Source organism: Saccoglossus kowalevskii, chromosome 6 (genome assembly GCF_978046115.1).
Source record: "Saccoglossus kowalevskii chromosome 6, keSacKowa6.1, whole genome shotgun sequence".
NCBI classification, from domain to species: Eukaryota; Metazoa; Hemichordata; class Enteropneusta; family Harrimaniidae; genus Saccoglossus; species Saccoglossus kowalevskii.
In genome coordinates, this window is record NC_140646.1 from 28202323 (window position 1) to 28220621 (window position 18299).

Sequence of the window (18299 nt, forward strand, 5' to 3'; positions counted from 1 at the left end):
TCAGCTTAGGAACAAAAGCCTGGTGTTGAGTGGAAATAAAATCACCAGCAATGAATAGACAGCTCACCATTACAATGATGGGAAATCATGAGCTGTTACCGATGATCGATAATGCAATGGACATATAACTGACGTTCTCATTTATTGAAGAGAGTGATAATGTTTCAACGTGCACAGCTTAATTTATTGCCGGTAGATAAACTAATGATACACCGTAAATATGGCGAACTAAAAATAAATGTCGTGAGCAAAAAGACAGATGTTATACGTAACTCATTGGAAATTATATTAAACTCATCGATACGTGTATGTTGTGGCTACTAAATAAAACAAATCAATATGTCTAGTCTAGTGACGAGAGGATACATCTTTTGTTTATTGTTTTTGTTGTTGTTTTTTAACTAATATGTCGAAATTAGACGGTTAAATTATTCATCCGGATTTGCCCTTGTTTCGAATGAATTTGGATTTTAATACATACGAAACTGTAAAAATCCAATATAGCCACTTAAGTTCAAATCAATAAACCTAGGAAGACTGCCGAGTTTAATAAGTATAACAATAGGAAGAGTGGCACACTGGTAACCATCTGAGTTAACACACACAGTGAACTGTATGACTGTATTTTACTTTGACCTCAAGATTGTGATTGTAGCCAAAATACTCGGACACTCAGAGAATAAATCAAAGAATTGAAACATGTAGATATATGGCGCATTTTACCGTATATCCATACGATAAAATAAGTCACATATTTTTTTCAGAAACTCTTTAAAATAATCTCGGAGTGTAACGATAAACACAATGGATGTGTTTATGACTCTTTAAATACGTAACGAAGCTCTTGCATATATATTTATATATCGCAACTGTAAAAAATACGTTTATGTAATGATGAATTAAAACAAATGCGAATAGTGGTTACCTTTACCGTCATTGATCACCCCGTCCTCACTATGAAGACCTGTACGATACTTTACTAATGGTACATCGAGTGTTGTATGTGTACATAAATTTAACGGCTTTATTTGCATAATTGTAACTCGTGACATATGCAAACCTCACCAATACTATTCATTACATTTATAACCCGCATAAATTGAGAATAAAAACACATATTTGTGAGTGAACTAATGTTACTACAATGTGATATCTGCCATAACATATATGGGTTTACAAGGCGCCTTGTATTTCATGAGTTTTTTGTGTATGTATTTGGTGAATTGGAAGCTTAATGAGCATTAATCCGTCGTAAGAATAACATTTCTATTTTTAGTATGCAATTTGTTCAGCCTTAAACCAACTAACACTATCTATTGGTTTCTAGTTTGAAACTTATGGCTTAATACACAATTCCTGTAAATCGCACGATCCGGTGACGGACAGCTTCTGTGATGTCAATGACGTAATATAGATAAAGACAATTTCGTTCAAATCGGTTTGTTTGGGTCGTCGTTATTGAAACATTACGTCATAGCGCTTTATCACTAAAATGTGCAATTTAAAAGAATGGTGTACAAGGGTAAATTAGTTATAAATAATTGAAGAATGTATTTATATATCAGCGCTGTTCATGTGTTTAAAATGTTTGAAAACATTCACCATTTAGTACCAGTCTATAACAGTCTATAATTATATATTGGAAACTCGAGGGCTTACTGAGAGTTAATCACCGGATTAAACCGTATTGTTTTAGTTAATATCCGAGGCCCATGGTTAGTGCAAGTGTATATGTAACTACTTGAACATTAGACTAATAGCCAGATCGGAAAAACGACCCGGATGTTCATGCATATAAAAACAAGGGTGATCAAAATCGCATATATACAATGAGTCAACAGAAATAAGAGTAGCGATTGAACATGTGACCAAAGTGGCATAAAGAAAATACTATAGAGCAGTTAGGGTCGGGTCACAGATTAGTGCTTTTTGGACTAATAATAGTAATTTTAACTTATGTTGAATCTATACAGGCATAATAATACAAAATACATTGTGTATTTTTTCTACTGTTGACTGTAGGCACGGAAAATAAAATATGACACAGTAATGGATAACCAATAATGGATAAATAATTCAATTTTCGAGTAATTGAAAACATTTTCCCCATTTTTGCAATAACGTTTTGATATTACGAGAACAAGTGAGTGTCTCTGGTCAACTTATTTTGTTATTATGAGTAACTATTTCTGTTATTTTTGTTATATCCGCAGTGTTCCTGTGAGAGCAATATATATAAGTGATTCATTGCTGTACAATGTTATGTTCTCTATACAATATGTGATATCTCGTTTTTCATTCTTTCATAGTATTTTTACTAAATTTGATTGATAGAAATGTAGGAGAATTTAAACGAATAATAATAAACATAAATAGAAAATTATTTAGGAAGACCATTGCATAATCTTAATAATGTTGACTTGTTGGTTTCTCTGATGTTACCTATTCCCCATATGGCTCGCCATTTACAATCGCTATCAAACACAGCGTTATATAGCGTTATACTTGTTATGTAGAGACTAGCCTTTCATGTTTGCAATTGTCATTCTCATCTGCTAAATGTTTACCTAGCTAGCTATGTGGACACAATATGATACGCCATACATTATATGTGTTTCCAATAGCTGGGATGTTGCAAGCCGGACTTTTTTCAGAATGCGTAGTAATATTTAAAAACTGGGCCGCGTGCAAAATCCTACGAATGATCACTATGCCACAATAGTGAATGTGCCAGCATGACGCGTATCAGATTGTAATTACTTTGTTGTCGGTAGCCAAATCATCTTTGATAATATGCCATTCAATTTGTTGAATTTTGTTACTAATTATATGAGTATTCTATGTATATATTGAAAAACTTAAAGCTACACTATATAGTTGAGAATATAACCACAAAAACTATATTTAAAACTCACTCATAATGTTTTGACACAATTGGTGATTTATATGGAAATACTGTTACTAAATATAGAGATAATGCTACTTACCTATTTGCATATATACACTGCTGCCACAAGAATACGAATATATCACCGTCTGAAGTTGAGACCCGGAGAAACTGTTACAGTACCACTCACTCACTTTATGTAAACACCAATCAGAGAGATTACACGCCACAGATATGCCGAGTTTGACATGATTCTATAGCTCAGTGTGCGACAGATTATATTATAATGAAATTTCACTCATAGCGTGGACAATTATCAGCATTGATTAGTTATAATGCGCGAATGTTATCATAAATAGGCCGGACTGCTGTGCACATTAATTGGGAATGATGGTAACAGCGCTGGCGGGGGTATTCAATGATACAATAAAGCGTCCATTTTATCGCCTACTAACAACATGACGTGAATAATATATACACACGTACGCCGGTACGTTTGTTTAGTTTATCTGTTTACGATAGGGAGATTAAATTTAGTGTATTCGAGCGAGGATATCAGAGTCAGACTGGTTGTAATATCACCGACGATTATTAAACTGTCAACCTTCTATCTACGGATGTAATTAGAAATTTTAATTTCCATATCATTATTTTCTATTTATCATAGGAAATTGCTTTATTGTGTATGCCTAAGTGTTATAATAATAAAAGTTCATTTGAGCCGCCGAATAAAAGTGTAATCAAGATTTGAACAATTGTTATTCGGAATCCATTTCATCTCTCTGATATACAGACTCGTTGGAAACAACTATCGTTTTACGTATTACATTCACATCATGGAGGTCACTTTAACTATACCTCCAGTATATTGTGACTTTTAAATTTTATTTTGTTCAAGTCAAGTAAAATGTAAACGAGCTTCCAACGAAATGTTTCAAATAATACAACTAATATGCGTATGCTCCAGACTTCGACTGAGTATATGTATTTTATGGCTCGATTGGAGACATGTCATTACAGTTATGCAGACATACAAACTACCAACACTAGTATTACTTCTATTACAGCCATTATCATTATAACGTGAGCATTAATAATATAGTAATATCGTACTACATCAAATATACGTTGATAAAAGTGTGTGAATTTGTGTGTATGATAACCTAGCATGTCAGTGTTTATGTTATAGTGCAGTTTATGAACCTCGAGGTTGAATCAAATTGAATTTCATCACATGGAATTGGGTGCGGCGTTTTCTTTCTTTAAATGCCTTATTAGAAAGTAATTTCTTTTTTTAAATTAAACTACAAAATATCGTTTAATTGTGGACTGTACATTGTAAAGCAGGTATTATTGACTTTAAGACAGACGTGTAATTTAATAACGGTTTCATAATATTAGTATTCAGATATAGTTTAGTAGTATGTTTCTCGCCGTGATAAATTTAGTATGTTGGCATTATAATTAATTGTGTGATCCGTATGAGCCCTGGATGCAAACAATTCTGCCAACTCAAAGCTCACAGAGCGAGTTTATTTTTTAGTATTCGAAAATACATTTCTATTCTATCCTCATTCGTTCATACGCTGCTAAAATGTATAATATATTGATATACCAAATTAACCATTGCCAATTTCACGGTAAATTGGAACATTGTGCATTTTTTGTTTTATTTATTCTACATCAAATACAACATATGTAAAGTTGTGTTTGCGAACCGCTGACAATAGTTGAAGTTGTATAGGAAATAAGTAGTATAGTTACATAAATCGCAACTGCTACTGCACGATTGGATTTGAATTAGATGACGTCATCTGTCGAGATAAATTTGTATAGCCTTTAATCTCAAATAGGTATTTGACAAGTATATCTTTTTTATTCAAATAATGCATATCTAGTTTTGTCTGGCGAACTAACACAGGACGAGATACGAGATAGTGCTTTTATTCAATGAAAATTATCAGTTGAAATAACTACGCAGCTTCAAAATGGAAAGCGGAAAATGGTAAATTATAAAGAAACAGATTCAGGAAAAGGTTTATCCTCTTAACTACAAATTACGATTACTAAAAACATTATAATTAACGAAGATCGAATAAAATATAATGAAACAAAGGAACTACAAAATATGTACTTGCTTATTTCGAATAATGAGGCGTTGATAACAATTACATTTGGTATTGAGTTATTGCATTGATAGTATTTTTAGCAGTATCGAAATCTCCGTTTAGAATGCCCTTCTCGGCCTTCTTGTATGTATTATTACGAAAAATAACAGTATACAAAATATGAGTCAAGAGAATTCAGATGGCCTGTGACATTTCTTAGCTTCTCAATAAAGCGTGATAAGACAGAAAGTTACAAATGAGGTAGCTGGATTAATTTGATCATGTGACGAATATATAATAAATATAACCATTATACCTGATTGGAGCAAATGAATGCTAACAGCATGTGTGGAATGCAGGACACCTATTGAGACAGTAATTGTAAAAGGGAATGCTTGTGTTGTTTTATATTAGAAATCCCAAAAACATTTATTCTAATTTATTATTCCGAATTGTATGTAGAGTGGAAACAAAAAAACCGTGAACGGCGTGCCAGGGGTGAATAACTAAAGCGAATTAAATGGGACATTGACATTGAAGCCCATTTGAATGCATTTGAATGTTCATGGGTGTCAGGAATTTGTAACGAAACTGTTTCCACATAGGTTTCCCCGAAGTAGTACTGTCTTGACATCAAACACACAACCGTGAACCGATTTTTTTATTCAGAATGTTAGTTAAAACAAAACCGTAATTTGACAATGAATGAATGGATTCATATAAATTAATTGACACATGAAACTAGGTAGAAAGGACAAGTGATAAAACATACATTTCATACGAATTTATTTTAACTATTCTATATTATCCATTAAATTGTCCAAAATTCTCAATTTATATAAATGGGAAATAGAAAACACTGGTTTTGAATTATTACACTCAAGAAAGATTTTAAAAGTATTGTACAAAGTGGAGTCACGTAGTAATTGTATATTACACAAAGACGGATAACGTTGATACTTTAATTTCTTTCGCTATTCTTTCAGTATTTTATTTATATTGTCATTTGCATGTGCAATATAATGTACAATTACGGAAAACAAATAATACACGAAGAATCAAAGCTTGAACCGAAACAACAACGCGTGTATTACGTAAACAAAAGTAATTTGAGATTAAAATGCCACTTTCTAAATAAAACACATCTTATCTCATCGTTTGACCAGTCTCGGACATCGATTCACTGCGACCTACTTCCGAGTCAATAAAACTACACAAATGTGTTTATTTTTTGTGATGAACACATTGCAGACTGAGTGCATATCAAGATTTATTTAATTTGATTGTACTACATGTAACAACTGTAGCAGCATCATCGATTATATATGTGTAAAATTTAATTTTGCCTTTCTACAATGCTATATGAATTCCTTTATCTCTATAAAAAAATATTGATTGAAACATTGAAAAAAAGAAATACATTTTCCCGAATTATGTCGTATTGTAAGTTATACATAATCTAGTTTAATCAGAATTGCATGTTATTCAAAAAACGTGCGTCGAAGTAATGGAATTGTAATAACATATTTGAGAAGGAATTATTAAATTGTTGGATGGCTATGAGTATACATTGTGTTTATTAAAAATAAATATTGATTCGGGTCATTGTGATCAAAGACGTCAGAAAATAAACATTGAATGCCATATATGGGAATCACGGGACAATTACATTCTGCCATACGTGCCTTAGGTAACGGTTGACCTAGAACAACACGTTTATGCAGATGTAAATTATTCAGCGTCATGAGGTGTCGTTTTATAAGCTGGTGAATCAATTTTTAAAAAGTTCGACTGCTCATAATACTGAGAAAAAGTCTCCCTCAAAAGTAATTTTGCCGCGTAATTATCAATCATACATAGCTAGTCACTGTCTCAATCAAACAAATCATCCAAGCAACGGGACAGGTTGACTTCAGTTGCTTGTTATGCCAATTGGGAAATGCCTAATTGATTGAACGGAAAGATATTTACAAAAAATGATTTATCAATTACACTAACTATTTTATTTAATGAAATGTACGTTTAATTTGGAATACATATGTGTAATGGAATAACACACGTCTATATTCATTACACTTTCAAGGTCGTCAGACGATTGTTTTCCATTTGTGTTACAGCTTTATATGAATATGTATGTCATTTAATTGTCAGTTGAGCGTGTCATTATGTCAGATTGGAGATCCTTCATTTGCATATTTTTTTTCTTTTAAATGTCAAAGTAATGGCACCGTTTATTTGTTTTTATTTCCCCGTATTTTATCGTGTTACCAATGCCCATTTATTTATTGTATTCACATTGAACAATGGAGATTTTAAAATTATAATTTATATTCACTTAGAGAATCAGAAGACTATTAAAGTCGAGCGGCATTCTTTCAAATGTGCAGCTGCATAATATTACACGATTTAATTTCCAAGTTATTGGCAACACTAAGCCAACCTCCAACTGATTGGCTACCCAGCCCATACAACTGACAATCAGACCAATTAGAGAGCAGCTTTTTGGTTGCCAGTTCTTTTTCGATGTATCAATGCCTGCCTTGCATACATGTTTCGACTAAACTAGAGTATTGTTCTCAGCGGTACACATGTGCACAGCTTCATTTTTTCAAGTGAATTATTAATGGTAACCCAGTCGAGTATAGTAATCTCTGCCTATAACACTGTTGCAAAACGGAGGCAATGACAATAAATATGCAATTTTATTCAAGTAATAGTATATAGAAACTGTAGGAATTGAATTTTTCAGGCAATATCCACTGTTGATATCCGACTTAACTTCCAATCCATTGCGAAACCTGACGAGACTATTTGTTTAAATATTGGTATGCATTTAATACAGCACACCGATAAACGTTGATTACATGCTGCGTAAACTAGTCGATGGAAGATAATTGAGAATTAATCTTTGCATCCATCCATTGTTGCCTTACAACATCCATAATGAAACTCGTCACTGCCACTTTGTTTAAATACGTAAATCGTACCATGTCATACCTGACTCCGATCGCCACCATGCAGATGTTAACTAAATACGCAAATAGTATTGATATGTAAATCAAGTACGCATACTTCTAAAAGGTTCCACGGTCTTTCATTTCACTGCAGATCATCCATAGTGCTAGCGTGGTGTTGGGAGCGGCGGCGTTCGTTTTATTTTCGTTATCCTTATTATTTGATTAGTTTACCACCTATTCTCTATTATTTCATTACTACAGGATTTCTATTTCCGTTTATATCACAACTCATTTTCTGTATCTATGTTTGATATGACTTGCCATGGAATATTAGTTTTTTTCATATTTTTATTTGCCGCAATCCAACGTGGCACCTCGGTCAGTAATGCATTGGGTGACCCCAAACTTTCCTTGCATATTCCAAACAGCAGCTCCCTAGGAGACCCACTGTCCGAACCACAAATTCTTCCATCAACTCTAACTGAACAAGACGCTCTCGTCATTGAAGAGAAAATGAACTTTGGCAGAAGGAAGGTTTCCCCAGCCCCGAGTAACATGAACTTTGTGGTGAGTAAATTAGTATTATCACGTGCTCTATAACAAAATCAACGTCTTAATGGGTCATTGGAAGATTAATTAGCTCCGATGAGATGAAACACATTTCTAAACAGTTTTGCTTTCTAAATATTGCTGATCAAATATAAGTGATTTCTACTAACTGGTAGAACTGTGGATTTCACGCATCTGCGAACGTACATTCGTATACATATTCTTATTTTCTGAATGTGATGCTTTGCTCGTAGTATTGATTTATCTGAGCAATATCATTTAGTTATCAACCATAAAGCGTTTAGAAAATTGCTAGCACCTGTTGTATATTTGAATAAGAGAAAATGTAATAATATGAAAGTAGGCCGTCATGTGACAAGGAGAAATACTCGTGTTCGTGATAACATTCCCTAAATATTGTTAACATCTCCATAAATTGTCCAAGACTTTGAGCTAAATTTGTCAACCTGGTCACATCGTAAAACGCGCCTTTGAAAAAAACTAGTGAAACGTACAACGTAGGGATTTAATTGGACCCAATATATTATGCCAAAGCCTTAGCAGTGTGTCAAATGATGGTGAATCGTGGGTAATGTGTAGTGCCATTGCGTGTCGCAGAGTCCATAGAAATTTACTATCGGCTGACCATTGCTACACTTGTTCATAAAGCCAGGTAACACATGTGTACACTGGTCTTCAATTGAAGTCCATGCAAATCGCCATGACTTGACACAAATTTAATAATCCATGTAAAGTACCAAGGTATTTTGTCGTGATTGTGTAGTTTATGGGAATGTGTACTGCAGTATTTTCACGTTTTGTAATAACTACAGGTTTTAATTTCGACTCGTTTTGCAGTTAAAGCATTGTATTACAATACGCATCGACGGTATTCCAGAACGCACTGGTACTACTGTCACACTGTCTCAAATATTATAAAATACTGCAGTACGGACATGGTGGCTGAGACGTTTCTTGTATCAAACTGTCGTTTCGTTTCCCGTAGTTTTGGAATACCGAATTATCGGATGCTGCCCAGGAAAGTGTGAATACCTGTCTATATGCAAATTCGCAACCATCTTGGATAAGCGAGCGGTCTTTAGTGGTGACACCGTATTATGGCTACCATTCTACTGAATTACGAACACCTGAGATCATAGAAGGGCTCTTTAATCTCGGCAGATTTTACGACTACACTACCATGTACTGCTCAGTTCATTCATTTTACTGTAAACTCTACAGAATGGTGGGTATATTATATTTTGTTCACCTGAAATGCTAAGTGCTGATCATCTTTAAGAGTCCCTCGGAAAAATAAATGATGGCAAAATTGCATTAAAATTGAGCATGCTGCCTATTTTTCAGTTTATAACAAAATGATGAAATAGTTGTACAATATTTCTAACGAAACAACCCAAAGTCGTGTAAAAATGATAATTAAAAAAGCCAATCTTGATGTAGTTAACGTCGATGAGGGCGGTTGGCAGCTATAATTGGTGAACTACATAAAAAATATCAATGTGCAAGTTGGTTTTCATTGCATTAACAATTTCACAGAATAATGTACTTCCTGCTCTACTAAAAGATGGTTTAGTTTTAAATGATATAAAGCTAAGCAAATGACCGAAATAATATTGATGGTTGAATATTAAGCCTTAAAGCGTGGGAGTCTGCGCATGCATCAGAAGCCCTTAGCGCGCGTCATTGTTTACAAAGTCTACCCATGAGCTTTTGCGTTTTTAGCGTGTTATCGTTTGTTTTAACTTTTCATATCCTTAATTTTATTCCCATCTATATTGTATTGGAAACTCGACATGTAATTATATATAACGGCAGCATTTACAAATATAACTGGGCGATTTCACACTAAACACAGTCCAATACTCGGCTGTCATTTTGAATCCTACCACAGATGAGTTAAACCCACTATTCTATTTTCTCTGGAGGCGGGGGTCATTAAGAGTATTAAGGGCTGTAATTGCGCAAGCATGCGGGTGAAGTTATTTATAAGAGCAGATTGCACTATCTTTTGTTAGAGCTGTTCTTCCTGACTACCTAGGATTGTTTTTCAGGTGACGTGGTATTCTATGTTCTCTGTTGGCTGTGCACAACAGTATTGCAGTAAACTACAGGATACATTCAAAGAAACTGTTGTTGAGAATGTTGTGTACTGGAAATGTAATTTCGAAAATGTGTAAGTTAATAGCAACATTCTTTCTTGGAACAGCCATTTTTATTAAAATGTACTATTGTATTGTACGCGGGTGAATGTTGTATATAGTGATCGAACAAAAGATGTGGGGTTCTCATTTTGTGACGAATTAGAAACTTTGTCTAGGCCGGTTGGAATTTTTCAAAATATTTTAAGGGCAGGGTAATTAGTTTTATAATATATTGGACACACAATTGTTTCACTTATTTACCTGGTCAAAGTGATTTTGTAGGACGGCTAATGTTATTTTCCGGCTAATTTATCGAATTGTATATCGTTAGACTATTTTGCAATACAGACAGTGTAAAGAAACCTACATTAAGAGTTGCATGTGGCCTTGATTATATGATTTTGGGTGATCAACAGATAGAAAAGTCAACAGCTTTATTTTTCCCTCTGTGGTGTTCACGTTGACGCAGATGCATTGTGAGAACGCTCGGTACCCAAAGTAACGTGCAAGTCAGAATTCGAATATATATCCAGCTCTGATTTTTCGATTATTACAAATTATTTCATCATAACAGAGGAGAATATAGGAATAATGCCATTCGGCCTTACAGTGTGAGCAGTGATGGAGTATGCTCTCAATGTATAAGTGGTAGCGCCTGGTGTAATGATGGTTTGTGTGGTAAGTTGCGACTTTATTTTCGATATTATTACATGCTACTATGTACATCTAAAATGGTCATGGATTGGTCATGTTTCTGACTTGTAATATTTCACTGGCGTTCCATAAATAATTGTTTTGTCGTTTCCGTTATATCAAATAGACGGTTTCTGTCATGAATATTCTGACGGCGATCCAGAATGTGTGTGCAAGACTGACTGTCACAATAGAGGAACTGTTGATCCGGTATATTGTAGTTGTTCGTGCGACTATGGTTATGTTGGGGATTACTGTGACGCTGAAGGACACGACGAAGATGGTTCTTGGTTTGATGGGGAATGGTTTCCATCGCAGCGGGGTAAGTTGCATCATGAATCGGCATATATTCAAATACAAAAGATAATCGCACTTTCCCTTAACGCGTACATGCCGTTGTACTAACTTTGTTTTTTAACAATGTCAAATGTTGCAAATAAGGGAACATTGTGTTGTGCTTGTTGATATTCAGGTGCGGTAAATGGAACAGATTTATGCGAAATTGAAAGCTGTCCTTCAAACCTTGTGTTTGATCTATTTAACTGTAAATGCGATTGTGAAAGGGGATATTTCCTTGCCTATGGCACGTGCTACGGTAAGATCTTTAATATTATGTATCTTCTACATGCATATGCTGTGTATTATCAACTCACTACACTATTGTAGTATTTTTCTAATCTCTCTAATCATTTTAGACATTGACGAATGTGCAACGCTTGACGGGGTTTGCGAGTATGGATGTAAAAACTTTGATGGTACATATACTTGTACATGTGCAGTAGGATTTGCTTTGGATAGCAACCAACGCACGTGCATCGGTAAGTTTTTGGTTGCATTTTTTTCAAAATCTCTCGATTAGTGAAACTTTAGTTGAAACAAGATTAAGTTCAAATATGGAGTATGCGCCAGTTCTTGTCCATTTCTGCCAAGGATTTGTTTATAATACATTTCATCTTGTGGTTGGTCAAAATTTAAAGCGTGTAGCCAATTTCATAGTTCACTTTCAGATTTCATCATTTGTGTTGCATAGTTCAACCATATTTGTGATTATTGAACAACTTTGCCGATAAAAATTATTGTACCAGAGGCCAATAACTTGAGGTCTCTAAACTGAATATTGACACTGGTAACAATTTCGCCGAAACGCAACAAAAAACAAACGTTAGCGGATGTTGACTTCTTGCAGCGCACGAGTTCTGTAAAATTAAAGGGACGATCTTTAACATTTGGTGTATTTAAGATTAATAGTGACTCTGTACTTTCTGTTCTTGTATTTGCTCTGAGCACAGAACTAAATGAGTGTGAAACTGGAATTAGTGGATGCAGTCATAAATGTTTTAATACGTATAGATCATATTACTGTGAATGTGATATTGGTTATCAATTAGCCAGAAATAGACGTGAATGTACAAGAGTTGCTCCAGAAATAAGTAAGTCGTATATCGTAACTAATTTTTCGCCGAGCCCAATCATTGCCCTACTTTTATTAAGAACTGTGGTATATATTGGGATCTTATTGAATTAATGATTGCACATTCTTGGGAGGGACTCCGAAATACTTCGTATTCAACGAGGCAAATCCGTAACCATGACTGAATCAGTATACTTTGCACGACTGAAAGAGGCAAAAGGTCAACATACTTAAAAACTAATATTGGGTATCGGTCAATTCTTAATGGCTGCAAAAATGGGGGCGTTGCAAAGCACAATTTAAAGCTTAGTCCACATCCATCCCTTTGCATGTACTCATAGACTTGATTTCAATCTGTTCTAAGATGGTCTATTGATGACCATTTCAACACTATTCGTGCATTTGTTTCCAGAAACTGGTGGTAGTAGCGCCAAATATCATGCCAGAAACCTGATTTTACAAACCAGCTTTTACAGGCCCAACAAATAGTATAGTTGCCTCACCACACAGAGGTTCCACATCAGCCTTTGTCAAAATACTTTATCCCTACATGTATCATTTCTAGCGGACTACTGTTAACTAAATCCTTTTGTTTACATCCGGGGTTTTCTAACTTGGTTTCCATGTTCTTTCATTCACAAATATGTTGGTAATGTTTATTTTAAGCGTCGAGAAGCAAGGCTAGTCCGTGTGATGGCATTGCCAATGGTGGATGTGAACAAGTGTGCTCGTTTAATGACAACGTCACGTGTGCATGTCGAGATGGTTTTGAATTGGCTGGTGATAAAACTACTTGTTTAGGTAAGCTCAATAATTATCTATCATTAGGAATTTATAATACATTGTGTGGGGTATAATTCTCGTTATGATAATATGCAATTACGGTTAATTATTGCGGTTTTTTTCTGCAGATCTAGACGAATGCGCAGACAATAGTGCTGGTTGCGAATATGACTGCGTAAATTTAAATGGATCGTATAGTTGCCAATGCCCAAATGGACAAATATTGAGCTATGATGGTCATACATGCGAGGCCGATGGTAGTATACTGTTAATCACTTTTCTAAATGCCATTTACAAATTGTATATCATTTACATCTCGTTTGGTTTAACTACTGTTAAATTTTAAATGCGTATTTACCAACTAGATGCAAGTTTGAATGTTTAAACTTTTCAATCATTTTCTATACCACAGACAGATTTAATAAATCTAAGTCTTTTCCGGTTTTCATAGTCTTTCTGGCTCTTTTTAGTTTTTGTCGAGGTATTTTTCACTGATCTGGTACGTACGTCCTGCATGGCAATATATAAATGTTTCTAGAACGAACATAACGTATAAAGGTTGTCAAGTTAAAGAGTAATAGCGTTATAGCAAGTTGTAACAATTAACTCGCAGATTTCATAATTTGTCGTGTATCTTGTTTTCCTTTTCATACCGACTTTTTTTTTCTTGTATATCCACTCTCGTTATCGTATAAATACAGCCTTTGACAAAGAACAAGAAGTGACAGTTGTATTTAGTGTAACATTATCTTCCGTATTAGTTTGTAGCATGGGATCGCATTGTAATGGTAATGGAGTGTTAGATAAAACAACTTGTCAGTGTCACTGCTCATCTGGATATGATGGAACTACGTGTGATGGCAAGTATTAATGTTTAAACATTTCAATAATCATGCATAGTCAAGTACATCTAGTTATTAATGTTCAGAAATAATGCTTTACTGCTCACATGTTTTCACAGTGCCATGCGTCTCAAATATGTCAAATTGCTGGACCACGTACAAAGAACCGACACCAATGTATGATGTGGATTATTGCCCTGTATTCTGTAAACAGTGCGGTAAGTGTTTTCTTAATTCAGGTTGACAAATGAAAGTTAGTTTTTGCCAAATGTAATGATGGTATTTTATCGATTTTATTCCAGGCTGCTTTGACTTCCCCGTGTGTAGGAATGGTGGGATGTTGAATAAAGTGGCTGGTTATGAATTTGATATTGATATTGGTATGTGCATGTGTTATTGTCAATACCCATGGCGTGGAAGGACATGCACTGGTATGTACTGAATACTCTCATTTCTTAATGGAACATGCACTTGTTCATTTTGTGTAGTATAGAATATCAGATTCGTCATGTGACAATGTCATGAATGTTATGATTAATACAAATACTATAATTTCTCTTGCGTTAGAATGTAGCATTGACTGCTTGAATGGAGGTACTCTGGATAAAAATAGGTGTCTTTGTGAATGTCCTGTCGGCTGGCATGGAATGGCATGTGAAAGTAAGTTCTTTGCTTTGCATTTCACCTTGTCTGTATCATTAAATATAGAAAGGAAGGGTATATGATGAAACGTTATTAATAATTGTCAATGTTTACAATACGACTTGAGTAACATTTCAAACTTGATTGTTAACGTTCTTGCCTGGTTTTGCCCAAGTATAGTGTACAAGTATGTGTTAAATATATTCATAGTGTGGTGACTGTATTATATAACAGTAAACAGCGCCCTCTAGTTGTATCTACTGTAAAGGGGGTAATTATTCACTGGGTTTTAATTTAGCTTATTTCGCTGACTGGAAAAATGCGCTAAATTAAAACCCAATGAATATGTAAAATTTAGCATAGAACACATTGTCTAAATGATAAAACCGTGAATTTAAAACCCACTGAATATGCCTGAAAAGGTAAATCAGTGAAATTTAAACCCAGTGAAAATTAGTCATTTTACAGTATCTTGTTGCAACATCTGATGTGAATGCAAATCAATTCCAGCCTTGAAATCCGTATCTAAAAATTAGTTAATTGGTTTACAGTACTGTTGCCTTTGTGAATTTTCTTCAGTTTGTGGTGTTTTTTTTTTCTGTGCATATTGAGAATTACCACTATATTCGATGTTCTACCGAGCCTAGGATTTCTGTATTGATATATTGGACAAACAATTCAGTTGAATCGGTTCTCAATTTGTTCCCTCAAAATTGGAAAAAACTATTATTTTCCTATGTATTTTAAATTTCAATATTTGAACTCTATGCATTCACTTTTCATCAATAAACATTACTATGCTTGTATCAAGCTCCATATAGGAAAGTTCCCCAGTCTAGCTTTAGACATGATAACGTAATTCACCTGCCTTTGTAATTACTGTACGTCAGAATAGCCTAAATGTATACATGTACCTTAATATAATCGGCTGTCTGATACATTATACTAATTACAGAACAATGTGAAGAGAAATCAATGTTGTGTACCAGTCGCTCCCAGCCATATTGTGAGACAGTCGCTTTGGTTGCTGAAAAATGTCCCATTCTATGTGGCATTTGTGGTAAGTATTTCAGCAATAACACGTGTTGCTCGCTTCTCGCCAGGCTTCCGTTCTTTCGAGTAATAAATTTCATTAAGAATTTAAATTTCAAAATGTAGTTGATTTCTATAATGAATTATGACTTTAATATCACTGGCGTGGTAACGTGAGATAAAATGTTTTTTTTTACATTTTTTTTAGGTTTGGCTTGATTTCAAGAATTTGACAAGATCACGATTTAATAGTCAAGAATTTTTTCTATTCTATTCTATTTGAATGTATCTAGTAATAAATTATTTTGTTTAACGTCTGTTTCATTTACACCAACCCACAACTGGGTTTTATATCTCCTACAAATCTAAGCATCTAATGGTTTGTCTGGTATACAAGTCGAATGCTCGACTGGTAATGTTGGATCTACTGCTTTGTTCTCTCATCCCCCCCCCCGTACCCTAAATCCAATTACTAATTTTAAACCCATCTTGCACAATTCTTCTTCTGTGATTCAAAAGCTAGATTGATCTAACTTTTGGTGGGACGTTCTCTAAAACGGCTTACATCCTATGTGTGCAGTATTGCCCACTGGCGGATGTGTTTTTGACGAACCCTAGTTGATAGCAACTCATAGACGTGGCATGCATATTACAATGTACACATGGCGTGAATTCTTACACTGCTGAAGAACAGTGTCGCAAATACATTACCCGGCTTTCACTGCGAGACCAACAATATCTAGATTTTGTTTTAGAGATGTCGCTCCAATTTCACGCCCTCCCCTTAGTCTTATTCGTAGCATTAACTGTTCACAAGTGTTGATATTTCTGTCGACCATATAAATCATTAAACAGTCAATGGTGACGGCATGATTACTCCCAGATGAAAGAGCTCCATAAATGCAGTTTTGATTTACTCTATCACTTTTTTCAAGTATTCAACTTTTAGTATACATTGTCCACCATTTTGATTTGTAAGACGTTTGCACTACATTGCACTGAATTTTAATCGCAGTCATTCAGTTTCAGTTGTAACTGCCAAACTTATGGTCAGCAACTTGTAGTTGTCGCGTGACGGTGATGTAGACCATTACTATGTCAGTTACGGCCAAATAGAGTTGGTTGTAAGCACAGACTACGTATGCAAAGGACGTGGTTCAAACCCGGCTTTGCAACTTGTTTTAATTAAAATATTTCGTTCATCTACAAAATGTCCAGCCTTCACACCTAGCGAAACTTGACGTTATGTGTGCGGCACTGTACACGAACGTGCATACTATAGCAGATTACAAATCTACATGAACGATACAAAGTGGAGTTGGGTAACTCCAACAAGTCCTGACCAAGAGTGGTTTAAATCCAATAATCTAAGGGCACAAGTGAAGTGCCGACATGTTCAGAATTTGATGGGTTTCCGTGATTCGTGTCAATTCTGTACTAAGGAGTCAGCCTCGTATGTAAATTGCATACTACCGCTATTAGTATATTATACACGGTCTTCAATTTTTAGTTTACTAGAGGATGACTATTTGGCAATGGTTATGTCAACTGTATCACGAATTCCCAAAATATAATGGCCTAGTTTATGTTTGAAGCAAAAATTCACTGAATGTGGAAACCATCTGTCGTAAATATTCGGTCATTGCCGAAATTGCGGTTTTCTGGAAACCGCTTCTATACATTAGATTGTTGCTGATTACTGAGAATCCATGACTGATTTTCGATATTGCCTTATCCATGGTAAACTTGATCATATCTGTAACCAAACAAACGGGTTTCTCCTTGTGACGCGGGGGGGAGGAATGTTTTATGATCTACATGCCCACTGGACACTGGACACTGGATACTTAAATGTACATACAATTATAAACCCCAACCTCGGTGAAATGTTTAAAACATTCTACCCACAAGTTAAGTTTATAGTTAGTGGGTTTTTTCAATGGTTGAGTGAAAAAGAACTGATTTTTTTATCCTAAGAAACGTGGCCAATTTGTGCAAACAGGGTTACAAATTGGTGAACAGTCTGTTGGTCTTGCAGTTTCTCAGTTACAGTTCTAATGAACGTAAAGATTCCTCGTAATAGGAAGTCGTTGTCAATGTATGTATACTTCGTTGAATACATGAAACAAAATAAACCCAACTCGTGGATCACGTGGAACGTCAGTTTCATAAATGCGGGCAGCATGCAACAAAACATTGAAGGAGAGGAGCATTGCAGAAGTGATTCCTATTG

General features: G+C 34.9%; 1 protein-coding gene across 1 annotated transcript; it reads left to right on the forward strand.

The window, feature by feature from the left end:
• Positions 1-8083: 8083 nt before the first annotated feature.
• On the forward strand, positions 8084-16379 carry LOC102803666 (uncharacterized). Its single transcript, XM_006822529.3, has 16 exons — positions 8084-8519; positions 9508-9747; positions 10574-10695; positions 11238-11341; positions 11484-11678; positions 11829-11951; positions 12052-12174; positions 12646-12786; positions 13434-13568; positions 13679-13807; positions 14312-14410; positions 14512-14610; positions 14695-14823; positions 14960-15052; positions 15990-16094; positions 16275-16379. The coding sequence occupies exons 1-16, from the start codon at positions 8256-8258 to the stop codon at positions 16283-16285; spliced, it is 2112 nt and encodes a 703-aa protein (XP_006822592.1). The 5' UTR covers positions 8084-8255; the 3' UTR covers positions 16286-16379.
• Positions 16380-18299: the final 1920 nt, after the last annotated feature.

Bases quoted from the DNA above. Each gene is read 5' to 3' on its own strand.
- LOC102803666 (XM_006822529.3), top strand. From the start codon at position 8,256: ATGTTTGATATGACTTGCCATGGAATATTAGTTTTTTTCATATTTTTA. The intron at 9,748-10,573 runs GTGGGTATATTA...ATTGTTTTTCAG, and splicing joins ACTGTAAACTCTACAGAATG to GTGACGTGGTATTCTATGTT. The intron at 10,696-11,237 runs GTAAGTTAATAG...TCATCATAACAG, and splicing joins AAATGTAATTTCGAAAATGT to AGGAGAATATAGGAATAATG.